Below are 20,135 nucleotides of genomic sequence, written 5' to 3' on the forward strand. Positions count from 1 at the left end.
ACGGCAAATAAATGAAACAAGTTCAGGGTTGATGAAGAGTGAAAAGAGCAAAGTAATACAAACAAAAAAAGACATGGTGTCAAACAGGCTCAGCTGAAAAGAAATCCAGCCTGCATTTTGAAGTGTTATTTTTTTCCTCTTGTGCTCCTGATGAAAAAACTGCATGGAGGATCTAGAATAGATATGGAGGTTGTGCAACAGAAGTGCTCTGTGCACCTCCTGACTTTCTCTGCAGATATAAGCTATTGATCGATGCTCTCACACACCCCTCTATGTTCTCTGCAGGAGTTTATGCCAGATTTCTCGCTAATCTTGTCTTTCAATGGTCATGTGAAAGCAAGTACCAGTTTTATCATTGCTCATCTTGCAACTAACCCTAATAGTGATGTCTGATTTGTGAACAAATGTAATTTTCGAACTAGTTATTTTTAATAATTTGGATGAAATGATTCTCAAATTCCTTGTTAATCACTTGAACACAAGGGAAGACTTTGTGTAGGAAGTTAAACAGTGAAGTGGTAACAAAATTACTAACATTATTGGGAATAATCATAATGTTGCATTTTAGCACTTAAATCCGTTTGCGAGTGTCATAGAAAGAACAAACGAAACGTTCAGGCTCTGAAATTTCAGTGTGCTGCGTTCCTAGACGTGCTGTCCACAGATGTGTGACGGTTGAATGAAAGAAGAGGAATCCACAATAGAGTGCAATAGTTGTGTTCCTGAAGTAAAAATCTCAATCATTTTTTATCAATAACTCATAAACTCTTAAAGACAGACCTACCGTAAGCTCATGGAAGCCATCAGTCTGTGTTTTTTCATCTTCATTTAAAAAAAAAAATCCAGTTTAATAGCACAAATTCTGGTGAAGGACTACACTACCCATGAATCATGAAGGGAAACAATCCACTAATCAAAGAATTGCGGTAAACAAAGCATGTCAAAAGAGCTCTGCAGCAACTGCCCACTCTCATGACGCACTGTGAATGATGCAATCGAGTCTGTCTCCCTACACTCTCAAACTACCGTATTTTCTGGAAATAAAGTCGTACCTGAATATAAGTCGCACCTGGTCAAAATCACATTGTTCAGAGGGAAAAAACACATTGCATCTTTGTACTGTATGTCACACTGACAGAGGTTAAATAGTGTATGCATTAGGATCCTTGAGCAGCCGCCCGAGTCCCGACTTCCCTTCAGCTGCTCAACATCAGACATACACCGTTTGAAGATTTCCTCAGCAAATATGTATCTCTATGCATTGTAACTCTATGCTGTATACAAATAAACAGCTATAGTCTTTAAGTAAAACAGTATGCCTGTTGTATTCTATTCATTCATTAACATTAGAGACTGTCTACCTGTGAATATTTCTGACATTAGCAAACTTTGCTCTGCACTAACTATCTAGTTCACTAACTGAATGTTTTTACTACGTGATGAAATGTCATTTCGTGGGCATGTGAGGAGTTAGACATGTGGTCTAGAGCAGGCCTATTCAACTGGCGGCCCGCGGGCCAAATCTGGCCCGTTTGAAATTTTCAGTGGCCCACGTGAGGTTGTTAGCTGTCTTAGTGGCTGTTCACACCAAACGTGTTTTGTATCTGATCGCGCTGTTTCTCAATTGTTTTCATGTGTAAACTTGTGCTAGACAGATTTCGCGCCAGATCTCAGTTTTTACAATGTCTCATGGAGAAGCGCCGCGCTTTTAGATGCTTTCAGAGGTTGCGCTAAAAATAATCCATAATTTTGACAAAATGGGAAGATTAAAGTACTAAAATCATGGATGACTGACAAGCATGAGTTCGGAGAAACAGAAAAGTTCTATTCATTAATTTGGTCAAGAAACTCAATTTTTTATTTGAAAAGTGAAAAGTTTAAATCAATGCATCTATAACAAACTTCACTCTTATTGTTCAATAAAAATGTTAGCATCAATCTAATTTACTCCAATTTTAAAGCAATATTTTGTTGATTAGCTGATATTTAGCATGTCCCGGAGACTTTTTCCATCTGGCCCACTTGTCTATGAAGTTGAATGGCCCTGGTCTAGAGTTTATTAGAACAATAATATTGATGGGACAGAATATTTAAGCTGGTTGCATAAAGTACTTTTTAAAGGCAAATTACTCTGAATTGGCTACTTTAAATCACTACTACTGTCTCTATGACTGATGTTTTCATCTGTTTGAGTGTAAGCATATGTGTTTAGTGTGCATGCATTTGAACGGCTGACATTAATTACGTTAAAATTATGTATATAATGATAAAAAAATCTACATTTACTGTATATTCTGGAAAATACAGTACTTATATATTTTCAAATATCTAGGGCATCTGGCGTAAAACCTGTGCCAAGTCAAATTTGTGGAACATGGATGGTCCGCTGTGGCGACCCCTAACGGGAGCAGCCGAAAGAAGAAGATATATTGGCAAATATCTAAATATTTTGCTATAAAATCTAAATATATTGTTTCTATACTTATAATCAACAACTTTAAATCAATAGTTTTATATTTTTCCATCATTTCTAATTCGATTGTCATTAACAATGCTTCATGGGATTGTAGTTCATTCACTCATTAAAGATGTTAAATACACAGTCTTGTTACTTTTTGTCTGTTTTGCTTCAAACAAAAGTTTATGTTGTAATTCACCTCAAAGTTAGTTGGTTTTGTTCATGGCTTAGAACTCTTTTATGAAGGATTATATTAAAGGTGCTGTAAGTGATTTTAGCCGTTCTAACTTCCACGAGACTGAGCCGTTGATTTAGCCACGCCCCCTCTTGCGAAATAGGGCCCTCGACTGACAAATAAAAAATCAGAATATGGCATTAAGTCTCAATTCGCTGCAACAACAACACTATGAAAATGCGCAAAATGATTGACAGGCAGAACATGTCAGAGACCGCAGATGCATTTTTGTTTGCTATTTACAGAGTCCAGTGCTGTCACAGAGACTGGTGAAATATCTTACAACACATTTATTTCATTAATATCTTTCAGGGAGTTGGAATTTTTTTTTTTTGCATACCTTTCCATGAAAAAATCGCTTACAGCACCTTTAAATCCCTATGGAAGAAACGAATTGGAAAAATTCCTTAACCAAGATGGCTTAAAAAATGGGTGGGCACTGTAGCACTCTATTCAGATATTTATTTTATCACGTCAAGTTTATGACGCTGCACAAATGTAGCTGATTCTCTCTTAATTGAACTGATATTCACATATTAATTCACATATTAATTCCTTCACTTACTAGAAGAAAAAAAATCACAAAATATAGTGAATGAGAATAGGTGAACGGTATGACAGCTGTCTGTTTTTAAAACTTTGGTATACTGTGAAACATCCCTAGTTGGAACAACACAATATTGGTCACAAACATAATTAATATGATCTATTAGTGAAAACATAGTGGTAATGAAGCACAAAATACCGTGCAGGGAATTTCTGGGAATAATTTTGAGTGATGACTTGGTTTTGAATTGTTTTTTTTAACCAATTAATTCAAACAAACTGATTTGCTAAAACTAACCAGACTTCCCAATGCTAAACCCTAAATTAATGCTAATTTATGATGTGTGCTAAGACTTTTTTAAGTGACAAGATGTACAGTACAATCTCCTATTGGTAGACCAAATAGGCACCAGAATATCATAAAGACTCTTTTGACGGCCAGCAAGCAGCCACCTAGCAACCTCTCAGAACACCCTAGTAACAACCTAGCAACGCCCTAGAAACCACTCAGCAACAACTGCATACTGTAGCAGTCCCCTGGCAACCTCCCAGAACAGCCTAGCTTCATGATTGAGTTTTTCTTAGGCAAGCAATTCTTAGATTTTCAACAGAAAATGTGAAAAACTAGGTCTTTAATAAGTATTTGTCTGAGAGCACAAGGGAGGTGGGTGGAACTCCTCCCCCCCCCCCAATGTTCAAGCCAAATCTATGCCCTTGGGTGCACCCCTCCATCGGCCTGCCAGTCATTTTTCCTGAAAGACCTTCTTCCTCATGGATTTCTTTTTTCCTGCCCACCCCACCTCCTGCAGAGATACACTTCTCTTCCTCTCATCTGAAATAAAAGCGATCTCTGGTCTAACGGAAGAGTGTCATCCATCAGCAGGTGTCACAGTGATGAGAGGTTCTGTGCCAATTGGATGTTCGTCAAAGTGCCATCTGCTGCAACTCAGTAATAATGAAGTGAGCAGAGGTGTTGTTCTTATAGATAATAGGCAGTGTATTGGGCTAAAAGCAATACGTCATTGCATCTGAAATTTATCTGAAGTACTTACCCTTTTACATTACATGTTTGCAATAAAATCCTGATCCATTAATGAAGTACCGTCCTATGTTATTTCTCACTTAATCTTCTGTTTCACTCAGACAGATGTCACATAAGGGAAGTTAGATGCCTTGTGAATGGTGTTTTATGTTGCCTTTAAGTTGAATACTAATTTAAAGCTGTAGGACACACCCTCACCTGTTCATGACACGATCAGTGTCCAGAAGTTTGAGGAAGGACTTGCCGTCCATGTCTGGTGGAATGTCTATCCCAGCAATGTCCAAGATGGTGGGGGCCAAGTCAATGTTCAACACCATGTGGGGGTTGCTATGGAAACAGAAGAAGGAGGTAGCATTTGACAAGGTGGTCAGAAAACTAGACGAGCAGAGCATGAACCATTGACTTATAACAAGATAAAGAGATTGACAAAAGTAAGAGAGAAAGAGATATCTGAGACATAATCTCTGAGGGAATTTAAAAGAATGGATCACTTAAAAATGAAAATTCTGTAATTTGAGAATGGGGTATATGGAAGTGAATAGGCTCAATCCATAAACGTAAAAATATGTATTTTTGTTTTGTCGACACAGGACATAAACAATGTGCATGGTAAAGGGATAGTTCACCCATAAATGAACATTTTCATCATTTACTCACCCTCATGTCATCCCAGATGTGTATGACTTTATTTCTTCTGCTGAACATAAACAAAGATTTTTTTGAAGAATACCTCAGCTCTGTAGGTTCATACAATACAAGTGAATGGTGACCAGAACTTTGAAGGTCCAAAAATCACATCAAGGCACCATAAAAATAATCCATAAGACTCCAATTGTTAAATCCATGTCATCTGAAGCGATATGATAGGTGTGGGTGAGAAACAGATAAATATTTAAGTCCTTTTTTACTATAAATATCCACTTTTACTTTCACATTCTTCTTCTTTTGTTTATGGCTATTTGCATTCTTCATGCATATTGCCACCTACTGGGTAGGGAGGAGAATTTATAGCTTCTGAAGATATGGATTTGACCACTGGAGTCTTTTATGCTGCTTTAATGTGATTTTTGGACCTTCAAAGTTCTGGCCACCATTCACTTGCATTGTATGGACCTACAGAGCTGAAATATTCTTCTAAGAATCTTTGTTTGTGTTCAGCAGAAGAAAGAAAGTCATACACATCTGGGATGGCATGAGGGTGAGTAAATGATGAGAGAATTTTCTATTTTGGGTGAACTATTCCTTTAACATGACCTTAGAGTGAATAAAAAAAAAAAAAAAAAAAAAAACACTTACTTACCTTTTCTTTGTAAAGTTATATCTAATTTTACAAATTTTTATCCAAAAAGTGTAAAACCATAAACACCGTAATCCCGGTAAACGGCAATTTAAACAACTTTACAGCTATAATTTCACAAGTTTTAACAGAATAATTAATATAAATGCTTTTAGACCTCTGCCTAATGATGTTAAACACTGAACCGAGAGAGAGAGAGAGAGAGAGAGAGAGAGAGAGATCAAGAGAGAGAGGGATGCTATTATAATATCTAATATCTAATTTAATATATAAAATTAATATATAACTTCAAATGAGCATTAAAGAGCATAAAAGCATTCTAAAAAGTGTAAAACCATAAACACCGTAATCCCGGTAAATGGCAATTTAAACAACTTTACAGCTATAATTTCACAAGTTTTAACAGAATAATTAATATTAGTGATTTTATAAAATTAGAAGCTTCACATTTCTGTCTTTAAACCCTCTAAAAAATATCCCCATTCACGTTCATTGTAAGTGCCTCACTGTAACCTTGAGTTTTCCTTTTTTTTAAAGAAAAGGAGGGATGGGTCAAAATATATTTTTTGTGGTAATCAACATTATGCTACAAATGCTATTGATTGAGCTTAACTTGTATTGAACCAGGAATATTAATATATTGCACAATAAATTTTTTAATCACGGAATATAATTAGTGAATAATGACTTCAATTTCAGTCTGTTCCTCAATAATAATTAATTATAATTATAATTATAATAATTATAATAATTTATAATTATATTTTTTAATTTTTTATAATTTTTTATAATTTTATAATCAAACAAACCTATCATAGGTATTAAGAAAACTTGGAATATACTGTAGCTACTATGGCTTATACGGTAACCTTTATGGTAGTTTTATGAATATTTTTATTGGTTTTGAAGCTTGACAGCCCACGGTCACTGTATTTTGTTGAACAGGAAAAAGCAGCATGAACATTCTTCAAAACATCTCCTTTTGTGTTCCATTAAAAAAAGAAACCCATACAAGTTTGAAATGACAAGCTATTACATACACAAAGAAATAACACTATTTACAAAGACTGTTCTGTGCCCCCTTACACCCTCAACATACTGTACTGTGCCTTAAAAATGATTCAAGCTCAAGTTATCTTCTGAAATTCAATTTCTGTTCACCACTTCAGATCCTGTAAATTCAGTAGAATGAATGTCTCTCCTGAAGATTAATCCAAATACTTCTTTTCAGATTTTTCAAGAGGTAATTTAGGTTCATCTCTTTAATTTGATTTAATTCCCTAATGGCTCATTTGATGTTGAATCGACCCCAGCTGTGCCTCTTTTGACCAGGTTCTCTTGCCAAACTTTAAACCTTTCTCCTCTCTTCTGTGCCTTCATCTCAGAGTAAAATGCCTAAGCCTTGTGATCTTCACATGAGTAGTCCACTACTGCTAATCAGCTTTTCTGAGAAACAGAGTGAAGCCAAATCAGGCAGCAGTGATAAACAAGACCTCCGCCTAATGATATTAAACACTGAACCGAGAGAGAGAGAGAGAGAGAGAGAGAGAGATCAAGAGAGAGAGGAGTGCTATTATAATATCTAATATCTAATTTAATATATAAAATTAATATATAACTCCAAATAAGCATTAAAGAGCATAAAAGCATTCTAAAAAGCTCATAAAGTAACAGAGCTCAGACCTCATTAAAGATTAACTCTGGGTCAACAACAACACTAAACAAAACAAAAATGATTGTACGTAACAATTAAAATGGTTTAATAGATTGTATGAAACCTAATTTTTTGAATCATTAATACCACTACCACTGTTATTTTTTATAAATAACAAAAAAGTACCAAAAAGCAGCATGGTAATACCGTATTTTGGACATAGTGCCATAGTAATACTTTGAAGCATCAATTAAACACCACAGTATATAAATATGTTAATATGTACTCTATATATCAAAGTACCATGTTATTACCATCAGTTACCATCACTGTACCATGCTACCGTCACAGTATGATTTGGCTAGTGATTTGGTAGAAGTGCACTCACCTGCCTCCTGCCTCCACGTTCGGGCCACGGATGTAAAAGGGAACTCTGATGTCAAACTCATATGGCATGGATTTCCCCTTGACCAGTCCAAACTGACCGATGTGGTATCCGTGGTCAGCCGTGTAGATCACATATGTGTTGTCCAGCTCCCCGGTGTCCACTAGCATGTTATAAATCTACATTCAGACAGGACAGATGATCCAGGAAGGTTTGGCAACATGGGACTTTTCAGTGTGAATCATACAGATTTTTGATTTAATATTATGTACTGTAATGGTGCTATAAAATGTCTCTATTACATTGTATTTCATGGGAAAACTAGCAACATGTTTTGTTGGAAATAAACCATAGTCATATGTTTTTAAACATGTACCATGATAGTACCATAGTATTTTTTTTAAGTACCCCGTAAGCACCATGGTATATACAGTTGAAGTCAGAAGTTTACATACACTTAGGTTGAAGTCATTAAAAAAAAATTTAACCACTCCACAGATTTCATATTAGCAAACTATAGTTTTGCCAAGTCGTTTAGGACATCTACTTTGTGCATAACATGAGTAATTGTTCCAACAATTGTTTACAGACAGATTGTTTCACTTTTAATTGACTATATCACAATTCCATTGGGTCAGAAGTTTACATATACTAAGTTAACTGTGCCTTTAAGCAGCTTGCAGAACTCTAGAAAATGATATCAAGCCTAATTTAGCTTCTGATAGGCTAATTGGAGTCAATTGGAAGTATACCTGTGGATGTATTTTTAGTCCTACCTTTAAACTCTGTGCCTCTTTGCTTGACATCATGGGAAAATCAAAAGAAATCAGCCAAGACCTCAGTCTCAGCAATTTCCAAATGCCTGAAGGTAACACGTTCATCTGTACAAACAATAGTACGCAAGTATAAACACCATGGGACCATGCAGCCATCATAACGCTCAGGAAGGAGACGCATTCTGTCTCCTAGAGATGAACGTAGTTTGGTGCGAAAAGTGCAAATCAATTTCAGAACAACAGCAAAGGACCTTGTGGAGATGCTGGAGAAAACAGGTAGACAAGTATCTATATCCACAGTAAAACGAGACCTATATCGACATAACCTGAAAGGCTGCTCAGCAAGGAAGAAGCCACTGCTCCAAAACCGCCATAAAAAAATCCATACTACAGTTTGCAAGTGCACATGTGGACAAAGATCTTACTTTTTGGAGAAATGTCCTCTGGTCTGATGAAACAAAAATGTAACTGTTTGGCCATAATGACCATCGTTATGTTTGGAGGAAAAAGGGTGAGGCTTGCAAGCCGAAGAACACCATCCCAACTGTGAAGCATGGGGGGTGGCAGTATCATGTTGTGGGGGTGCTTTACTGCAGGAGGGACTGGTGTACTTCACAAAATAGATGGCATCATGAGGAAGGTAAATGATGTGGATATATTGAAGCAACATCTCAAGACATCAGCCAGGAAGTTAAAGCTCGGTCGCAAATGGGTCTTCCAAATGGACAATGACCCCAAACATACCTCCAAAGTTGGCTTAAGGACAACAAAGTCAAGGTATTGGAGTGGCCATCACAAAGCCCTGACCTCAATCCGATAGAAAATTTGTGGGCAGAACTGAAAAAGCATGTGCGAGCAAGGAGGCTTACAAACCTGACTCGGTTATACCAGTTCTGTCTGGAGGAATGGGCCAAAATACCAGCAACTTACTGTGAGAAGCTTGTGGAAGGCTACCCAAAACGTTTGACCCAAGTTAAACAATTTAAAGGCAGTGCTACCAAATACTAACAAAGTGTATGTAAACTTCTGACCCACTGGTAATGCGATAAAAGAAATAAAAGCTGAAATAAATCATTCTCTCTACTATTATTCTGATATTTCACATTCTTAAAATAAAGTAGTGATCCTAACTGACCTATGACTGGGAATGTTTTCTACCATTAAATGTCTGGAATTGTGAACAACTGTCAATAGATCTCCATTACTTTTTAACTCATTTTACCAAAAGTATCTTAAGGCTTGAATAACTCTGCTCCCAACCAACAGAATATGGAAATAACCTTATAGCTTTTTTTTTTTAAATCATAAATATTGCATTTTGTTTTATTAAGTACTGCCCTTAAAAAGCTATTTGACATAATAGAGCTTCACATATATTCCACAAGACAAAATAGTAACTGAATTTACACACATGATCCTGTTCAGTTTACATTCCCTTGGTTTTTTATTTTTATTTTTTTTAATCCCCTTTTTCTCCCAATTTGGAATGTCCAACTCCCACTACTTAGTAGGTCCTTGTGGTGGCATGGTTACTCACCTCAATCCAGGTGGCTGAGGACAAGTCTCAGTTGCCTCCGCTTCTGAGACCATCAATCCACGCATCTTATCACGTGGTTCGTTGTGCATGACACCACAGAGACTCACAGCATGTGGAGGCTCATGCTACCCTCCACGATCCACGCACAACTTACCATGCGCCCCACTGAGAGCGAGAACCACTAATCGCATGTGACTCTACCCTCCCTAGCAACCGGGCCAATTTGGTTGCTTAGGAAACCTAGCTGGAGTCACTCGAACTCGCGACTCCAGGGGTGGTAGTCAGCGTTAATACTCGCTGAGCTACCCAGGACCCATTCCCTTAGTTTTTAATATGACATGTTGCTATCTCAACGATCAATGACTGTATGTGTAATAATTTTTCATGAGTCCCTGCTTTGTCCTGATCATTGACGATGTCCACTTTTCTTAAGAACACAAAATGTGCTATTATTTGGATTCTCAGCATCTTCTGCACATTTGAGTTCTTCAGTGGCTATATGATGAGATCCAGCTTTTGACACTTGGGACAATTCACAACTCATACACAACTATTACAAAAGGTGCAAACAATTATTGATACTCAAAAAGGCAACACATGAAGAACCAACAGGTGCAAACTTTTGAACAGGATGATTTGTGTAAATAAGAGTAAATTTTGTGTTATGTAGCTTTTGAAGGGCAGTACTATATAAAAAATATAATCTTTTATCTCTTATAGGCTATTTGTATGCATTCTGAAAGGGGTGTGGAAACGTACAAAAACAAAAGTGGTATGCAAACTTCTGCACTTAACTGTATAGTCTACAGGGGTGTAAAGTAACGAATTACAAATACTCATGTTACTGTAATTAAGTAGTTTTTACCAGGATTTGTACTTTTTTTTAGTAGTTTAAAAATGGTATACTTTTACTTGAGTACATTTTAAGTGCTGTAACTGTACTTTTACTGCGCTATTTTCCCACCGCCTGTGTTTGCTGCTTCCGTGTCCTGATTTTATTTGTATCCATCAATGTGATTGGCTAGGGAGAGTCTCGTGACTCCCGTCAAATCAAATCACACACACGTAAAAAATCTTGATACAACCGTTAAACCGTAAGCCAATCTTTTCTAACTCATCTGAAGGATGGGGTGTGTTCTATTCAGAAGTGATCATCGCTACACCCTATTTCCTTCAAAGACTTTACCCTCCATTGTGAAAGCTTTTGAAGGGCTGAAAGGTGTGGGGCTCAAAAATAGTGGTCATTTTTGGGGAAATTCTGTTTGGAATGACCCCACAGCTTGGATACCGTTATTAGTCTTCCATCGAAAAGCCCTGCGAAGACATCATTTAAGCCTTTTCAAAGTGTCCAAGAATTCCCTAGACTACACTACACTGACAGAATCTTTAAATCAACTTCGAATCTGTTTTGGAATGTTTTTGGAATGTGGAATTTCAAACTTCAACTGTCAAAACGTACACACAAGCCCTTTAAACTATTTTAAGATGTTTCTTTCTTTCTTTCTTTCTTTCTTTCTTTCTTTCTTTCTTTCTTTCTTTCTCTCTTTCTCAATATTCAGTATTTTCTTTTTCCCAACCACCTAAGCCAAGTTTTTATTTATTTTTTTTAATTTTTTTGTATTGTAGGGCAAACGTGCAGGTATAGTTTAATAAACGTTTTTGTTTGACAGCCCTTTTATACAAAGAATAAAGCTTAAACATATAAAGCCTAACATATGAAATGATAGAAAATTCTATTTTTCTATAAAATAATGACATTTTAAGCACATGTTGCTTGAATTCAATAAATACTCATTTTGAAGAATCAGTAACAATATAATGGTTTTTGTTAATTTTACCTTATCAAAATCAGCAAAGATTTTGCACAGAAAGATGAGTGCATCAAAATATGAAGGTAGCTATTTTGTAAAATTATTTTACAAGGTTTTCTACTTCCAGAAGTACATGGAAACTTTCACCAGGCGGCGTTATAAGATTAAAGAGTAGCTCAAAAATGTAATTAGAAACAGGAAGTCAAAAGGGTCCTATAAGAGTGCTGGGGGCCCTCATAGTCACAGGGCCCTGTTGAGGGGGCCTTGTATAAGCTGTGGGGCCCACATATTTAAGCATATGCAAACATTTGTTTTCAAAGTTGATGGGCCCCTGGTAGTCAAGGGTCCCTGGGCACTGGCCCCATTGGCCCGGTCCATAATTAATCTATGCATATCGAGATAAATTTAATATTTCTGCTTACTAGATGTGCTCACTCTATGTGTCTATAACTTAGCCTGTAATTTAGCTATCTATCACCGAGATTAATGAAATGTTATCAATAGGGCTGGGTCATAAAACGATTTCTATGTTTATCGAAAAAATGAGATGTCCTCGATATCGATAATAAACATTTGAGTAATTTTCTATACTTAGACTATGTTCTACATCTAGACCAGGAGTGTTCATTACATTGATTGTGATAGCAAGACCACCACTGGTTGGTTGATCTAGATAAAATATAAAAGATTGATTTATTTATTTCCTGGCATCTTTATCTGCGTGCTGTTTGATTGACAGGCGGCTTATGTTTGTGCGCTGCACTTTACATGCACGTGTTCCGAGAGCGCTAAGGCGGGTACGCACCTAAACGGTCAAATAGACTTCACAATTCCGCCAGTGCCCATCTTGGCGAGGTTTTATTGTAAACACAGTCGGTAATGTCTAAAGTGAACGTAAACAGTGGGATAAAAAGGGGATTTGTATCAAAATGTTGGAATTGAAGTGTTCATGTAACCGAATAGACCACTGTCTGTGTCATTAAAAGGCTAATTATCAAACAACAATAACATGAAAATGAGAAAACCACTCACTGCTTTTAGCTGAACAACTTTAGTAGCTGTAAAAGTATTTATGCAATAATATAATAAAACAGTGACGTTTTTAATAATAATATTTTTTTTATAATATTGTTAGTTTTTTAATAATACCGACCCCTGATGTAGAGATTGTGTTAATTTGTATAATATATTACCAGGAAAGTAGAGATGATAAAATAATTTATAATTATTATATATATAGCCTTTATCAAGTTTTTCTAATGCCTTATAGAAAAGTATCTAACTTTGTAGAACAATACTTCAGGCAGAATATTCCACCAGTCACAATCTTCAGAAAATTGTGCATCATGAATTAGAATAAGAACACAACTATTTATGGACTTCAAAAATACAAGAACTAAATCAGTGCAGAACATTGTATCTCAAAAGGAATACATTGTGACCTTCCATGTACTACTTAAAGGGATAGTACACCCAAAAATGAAAATTCTCTTATCATTTACTCACCCTCATAAGAGACATAACATGTCAAGTGACCCTGCTTTTTTAGCATTTATATATTTTTTTTTTGCATTCTTTGCATTATTTTAAACATGTTTTACACACAAAAGGAAAATTTAGACCCTACACATAAATTGATTTTAATGTAATTGTTTCATACATTACGATTTATTGTATTGAAAACAACTTTTTCATCTTTTAATTTCTGTAATCATGTCACCCTTTTATTTATTTGGAATCAGATTCATGTAGTGTTTAACGCTAGATGTATTTTAAAGGTTGGCAGTCAAAAATACCTATAAAATACCAACATTTTTTATTCTTTCTGGCAAACAGCCATAAAAGGGAATGTAAATTACGGTATCTGTGTGCTACATTTTTAAACTGCAGCACAGAGTTTTTATTATAAAGGGGCATAGCTTTCACAACTCAGTACTCAATACTCACAACTCATGAGTACTTTTAATTGAGCTACTCTTTTACTCTTATTTGAGTAGTTTTTAGGACAGGTACTTTTACTCTACTCACACTACATTTTTTGGGAAGTAACAGTACTTTTACTTGAGTATGATTTTTCAGTACTCTTTCCACCCCTGGTAGGCTATATAGTTTGTGAAAATTTACATTTTATTTTAGATTTCACGATTTAACCACATTTGAGTTTTTTTTATGGTTGCTTTTAGTGTTACATGATAAAATACTGTCAGAAGAAGAGTTTTTATTCTTGTCTAAAAGCTGTATTATTTTTATTAATACTATAGATTTAAAAAAAAAAATTTTTATTCAAAGTGTATTCTAACCAAACGTAGGAATTACACATTTAACATACTGTAAGTTTGAGGAGAATGTGTAGGTCACTTATTGTGCTGACTTCACAGCATCTCTTATAAAACATAAAATTTTACTACTTAATTTGTCACATACTCTTGACTACGGCACAGTAACAATTCACCCGTAGTAGACAGTTATAGTACAATGTCAGGAAGAAGCGAGTTCCGAGTTGAATATGTACATGCATCACGGGAGATTTATGTCTTTTTGACATTTTATTCTGAAAGTCATGAAAATTCCCACCACAGTGTCATTTCCAGCACATCTCAAATCCTGTATTGTGTTTAATATAATTCAGTGGTGGAAATGATATTTTATTTGCTTTAGAAATAAAATATCTGACTCCTTTGAATTGATAAGGCTAATTTCATAGCTTACATTTTATGTATCCTACAGGGATGTCATAAAATATCGATATATCGATTATTGATTTGAACACTATTTTATCAATATATTTATGAGGCATCAATATATTAAAATGAGCCAACATTTAAATTAGAAGCCTAATTTGCATGCTTTCCAATTCACTCAGCTGGCCTCTGTTTAACAGTCTGGCGTAATAGTGTTGGTCAGGAAAGGCACAAGTATCACACACGCAAGACGAGCTGATGCGGCGCAGCAGATGGCAGTCAAACATTACGAAGGATAATCAAAGTGACATTGAGTTTGCAGGTTAGTGTATGAAACTGGTGTAACTGGTCAAACTGAACAATTAGAAATGGCAATGTTAATTTAGCAATTTCTCTGTATGTATCTTTGAAGAGGTTTCATTCAAGCTGTCAAACCACAAAACAACATACTTGTAACTGAAAATACATTCTGTAGGCTACATAAGATACTGTACATATACACAATATATCATCCAGTGATGGCTAGAATAAATAATCTTTGTCCTTTGATAATGATTTGGGTTGAATTTAATTGAAAACTATGCGAGTTGAGCTCCATGGCACTTCAGAATTTTGACGCTGAGCGTTTGAAGTTTGTGCGATCCTTTGTAGAAAATAAGTATTTAGAATGCGCTATGTCATTAGCCAGACGCGTCCAGTGTGCGACCCCCTTTAATTTACCCTGCTGCTCACACTTAACCAAAATTGTGTTGAGAAATATGTCTGAGGAGACAAAGACTATTGGGCAATGAGCAGCCCAATTTATATCTGAAAAAATGCATATCAATAATCATCTGGAAAATCTTTCGATTATCGGTGCATTAAAAAGGCATTGATCCCAAACCTAGTATCCTATATAAACACAACTAAATTATATTTGTACACTTGTTGGCAAAATTACAGCTTGATTGGAAATGATTTCTGTGGCAGCGGGGGCGTGGTGGAGCATCCATCCGGGGAGAGAGAAAGCGGTAAGGGCGCTGACACCTGAGCTAAATTATTATTATTATTATTATAATTAAACTAAAAGCTTAAATTATATGCGGCCACGCCACCAGCACACGGAGAGAGAGTCAGGGGCAAGAAACCTTATTGTGGAGCTGATGAGCTATTGTTGTGAAACTGATGAATTATTATTGTGAAGCTGAAGAGTTATTATTGTGAAGCTGCTGGGTCATTGTGAAGCTGTAAAGTGCTGGAGTATATTAATTAAGCCTTACTTGTGAGGAAACCACTCTCCTGTGTCCTCCTACTGTGAAGGTCTTTTACAATTCCCAATAAAAATATTCTGCTCACAAGTGAACCTTGATTTTTCTTTGTTATCTTTAAACATCACTTATGTCTTATTTCATCTCAAGCATGCTCTTCGCTGACACTTTTGTTGACTTGGTTAACAAGTACATTAACCTTTGGAAAAAAAATGATTAGGGTCAAAATTGTTAGATGTGGTGGAAATGTTGTAATTTGAATGGTTTATTTTTATTTTACACTTTGTTTTCATTTTCCATAGTTTTAAACATGTAATAATTGTTATTTTATAATGGATTTTTATAGTTTAATATTGAATGTCTGGGAGAATGATAAAACAGTAAAATATAATACAGAAAATGGGTATTTGAAAAGTATAAAAAGGCCTGGTAAAAGTTTCTAAGTCAGTTTTAATAAAAATCAACCCCTGGGACATGAAACTGCCTAAAGTTGATGAAACACCCATGTTTAACTATATAAATGACTAATTCTTCACTAATGTAAAAACATTTTTAGACATAGGGTTGGGTTAGGGTCAGTCTGTTGTCATTGTAATTATCTTACTTTAAAAACAATTTCAGATGAAATTTATTATAATTTTAGATAGCCAATTAAATGTGTCTCAGTGTGTGTTTACCTTCTCCACACTGTCATCCACGGACAGCAGGGTTTGCAGCCTCTTCCTCTGCAGCATGTTGGTGAACTCCATATGAATGGGCCTCATGGCACCGGTATAGCGCATAATCCAGTGTTTGTCCGGATTAGGGGCGTAGTTATAACTGGGCGTTCTGAATGGGGAAGAAAAGTCACAGTCAATGGATCTGCTGGAGCATGACTGAAGGAAATACAGAGAGTTTTCAGAGCTTCTTCAGTTTGTCATCTTTAATCTGCTGATGTTGGAGGATAGCAGGCAGAGACATTTTGGCAGCTGGGATGTGTCTGTGTGAAGGTGTGAATATGTTTATGTTAAATGACAGCAACCAATTCCTCTCTCTCTCTCTCTCTCTCTCTCTCTCTCTCTCTCTCTCTCGTCCCCTCAAAAATGACAAATCGCAATTTTACACTCTCATGGTTTCTTGGGCGCTGACTGACAGACTGACACTCTGTGAATGTACTGGTTGTTCAACCATCATTGTGAGGTAAAGAGAAAGGGAAGAAGTGTTTGCTAGCTCCTCCTTTCTCTTGTGACACGCTTGAGAGGCCTATTAGAGTCAAACAGCACTTATACTCTTACTGCATTTTACAGTTGTGATTAAAAGCACCCAGCTCTAATGTTTACAGCCATTACTTAAAGCCCTTCTACAGACAAATCAATGTGAGCATCATCTCGCTGAGATGTTGCTGCCTGGCCTTGTTTTAAGGGTGCCATATCTTTACACTGATAACAACAACGAGACAAGGGACGATGTTACTCTCTCTCTCGCTTTCTTTGGTGTATCTGTCTATTTATGTGTCTGTACTGGGACCAGAAAGGGACCTTGTGAGCCTAAGAGCTGCCTACCTAGACAGCAATTTAATGAATTGAAGGCGCATACACGATTGCTAGTGTGACACTGCTTTATATGTATCAATTCCAAGAAGTTATTGGTAACACTTTAAGGGTTAGTTCACCCAAAATTGAAAATCCTCTCATAATTTACTTACCTTTAAGCCATCCTAGATGTTTATGACTTTCCTTCTTCAGCAGAACCAAAGTGAAGACTTTTATAAGTACATTTCAGCTCTTTTCGTCCATACAATGGAAGTATACAGGTGCCATTAGGCTGCTGGCTATTTGACGATCCAAAAGGCATATTTAGGCAGCATAAAAGTAATCCACATGACTCCAGTCAATCAATTAATGCATTCTGAAGCAAATTGATAAGTTTGTGTTAAAACTAAATAGACAATTTAAACTTAATTAACTGTAAAAAATCGCTTCCTGCCAGCAGTCGACGCATCAGTGACGTAAGCGCAATGGCACATTCACACGAGAAGTCGGAAGAGCACGCTTTGTATACAACAGAGGAAAGAATGTCAAGCAAGAGTTATTTCACTTCACACAGGAATAAAGTGCTGGCAGGAAGCAACGATTTAAAGTTCAAACCATTTTAATTATCAATTTGTTTCTTACACTAACCTATCGGTTTGCATCAAAAGGCATTAATTGATCGACTGGAGTCGTGTGGATTACTTTTATGCTGCCTAAATATACCTTTTGGACCATCAAACAGCCAGCAGCCTGATGGCACCCATTCACTTGCATTGTATGGACAAAAAGAGCTGAAATGTGCTTATAAAAATCTTAACTTCGGTTCTGCTTAAAAAGGAATGTCATACACATCTGGGATGGTTAAAGGTAAGTAAATCATGAGAGAATTTTCATTTTTGGGTGAACTAACCCTTTAACATAAATGTTCCATATGTTAAGGGTTTATAAAGGGGTTCATTAATAACTGATAATTCATTTAAAAGTGCATTATAAATCATTGATATTCAGTTATAACTGAATGGGGTGACTTTCATTCAACACTTGCCAAATAGTGAGCTTTTTAACTTACATGCTATAAATGTTTAATAAATAAACTTATTCATACGTACAAATGTCTTAATTCATGATTTATGTCACAATACACCAAAAATAGATTCTAATGAGATTAAAAGAAGGGATTTTAATATCAGTGAAGGGTTACTAATGTTGAATAAGTGTCATTCAGCATTTATAACATGTGACATAACATATTTATAACATCTCTCTCTCTCTCTCTCTCTCTCTCTCTCTCTCTCTCTGTGTTTCATTGTCTTTATTGACTACTAGCACAGAGCCTCTAACATACTTCCACTTTGAAATAAAGCTGCTCGCTAGTTTCGGGTTAAATGTGTTTACAATGTACCGTTGTTGCCAGTTCCCGAAACTCTGTTTAAAATGAGTGTTTGGAAAAAGATTTTAAAATAATGATATTTTCAGAGACAGGAGAAGAAATATTCTAAACATTATTGTGTACAGCGTCTTCAAAATTCAGTGGAAGAACAGTTTTCAGAGCTTTAATTCAGCCCAAGTTGATCTGAGAAAGCAATGGCACTCCAAGTGCATGTTACCGTTTCTCCTCAAGCGAAGGACTGTTGCAGATATTTAACCACAAATCAGCTTGAACCGCAAATTACAGAAGTTTGAAGGAGACTAGTAAATGGTGTCAGTGCAAGCACTCTTTGAATGAAACAACTACATGCTTCAAACACTGCAATGCTCCATGTGTGAGGGAGGACATAGAGACCTGATGAATGCATGCATCACCTTGTATTTTTTAATCTCTATTTTGTGTCATTGTTTCATTGATACAGTAAGTATATTGATATATGTTGAAATGTAAATGCATAAGTAGAAAAGCTGCACTAAGTAGTCCATTTGGCTACATAATATCCTTTAAATCCTCTCAGAACTGTCTTTCACCCTTTCCCTCTCTGTCTCTATTTCTCTGTTCATATTGTATTTTTTCCCCCATTATTCCCTCCATGACAAGAGTGACAAAAATGAAACAGGTGCAGTGGGATCATGCGCCAATGGGAACAGGGATTTTCCCACTGAACAATAGCGTTTGGCAAGCAAGTACAAGCTTTCCTGAATATCCGTGAGGATTTGGACAATGTCTCTCAGTGGTCCTGTGCCAGCCCGAGGGGCAACGAGGGGTTAATGAAATACAGCACTGTACAAGGACAAGGAGCAGAGAAGATCAGGACTAGCAGGAGGCCATTAGGGAAGGTGCCGGTTGGTTTGCAGTGGACTCAACTGAAAGAATGAGGACGGTCTCTGGAATTCTTCATGGAGCATTAGAACAGGATGCAGGAATTCAGCGGGATTCTCCACTGAGAACAGGGGAGTAAGACACAATGTTTTCTGCACTGCTTTTCAGCAAAAGAAATTATCGAGTTGTGGGCTTGTAGTCTGAATTGTGATGAGATACAAAGAGAAATAACTGCAAAACAACACCCCTTTCTATTGTGTCGTGTTCGCTGACTGCACTCAAAAACAAACATGCAGCATGACTAGTGTTGTCAGATTCACAAAAGAATGACACATATGAGCCAATTTCTTTGATTAATCACACAAAAAGACTTACTTATGTGGACTGAATGAATTACGTGACACGAAATGCAGCACGATAAAATACAGTTTTCACTTTACTGCATTTCGTACACAGAAAGCCAAAAGCCAGTAGCATTTATCAATTTCAATGTAAAGTCAGCACTTTGTTCCGTGCACAAAATTCTAACTCTGTTTTTGTGCACAGAACAAAGTGCTGACATTACATTGAAATCAAAAGAATTAAACTAGAACAACCATTTCATGATCTCCTCCACATAATGAGCATTTCTTATACACAATGCATTTTATGACATACTGAGTCACGAAATTGAATGTACAAAAAACATTTTGGGGATGAAAATA

General features: G+C 36.2%; 1 protein-coding gene across 7 annotated transcripts in view; it reads right to left on the reverse strand.

Annotated features, from left to right (window-relative positions):
• LOC127419946 (extracellular sulfatase Sulf-2-like) overlaps positions 1-20,135 on the reverse strand; it is a 292,694-nt gene that overhangs the window by 23,511 nt on the left and 249,048 nt on the right. For all 7 annotated transcript variants that reach the window (XM_051661796.1, XM_051661795.1, XM_051661799.1 and 4 more), the window contains 3 exons: positions 16,347-16,497; positions 7,621-7,796; positions 4,480-4,608 (listed from right to left, as the gene is read on the reverse strand). In XM_051661796.1, the coding sequence (XP_051517756.1) occupies positions 4,480-4,608; positions 7,621-7,796; positions 16,347-16,497 (456 nt within the window). The remainder of the gene's footprint in view (positions 1-4,479; positions 4,609-7,620; positions 7,797-16,346; positions 16,498-20,135) is intronic.

The sequence above is a fragment of the Myxocyprinus asiaticus genome, chromosome 29 (genome assembly GCF_019703515.2).
Source record: "Myxocyprinus asiaticus isolate MX2 ecotype Aquarium Trade chromosome 29, UBuf_Myxa_2, whole genome shotgun sequence".
Taxonomy (NCBI): Eukaryota; Metazoa; Chordata; class Actinopteri; order Cypriniformes; family Catostomidae; genus Myxocyprinus; species Myxocyprinus asiaticus.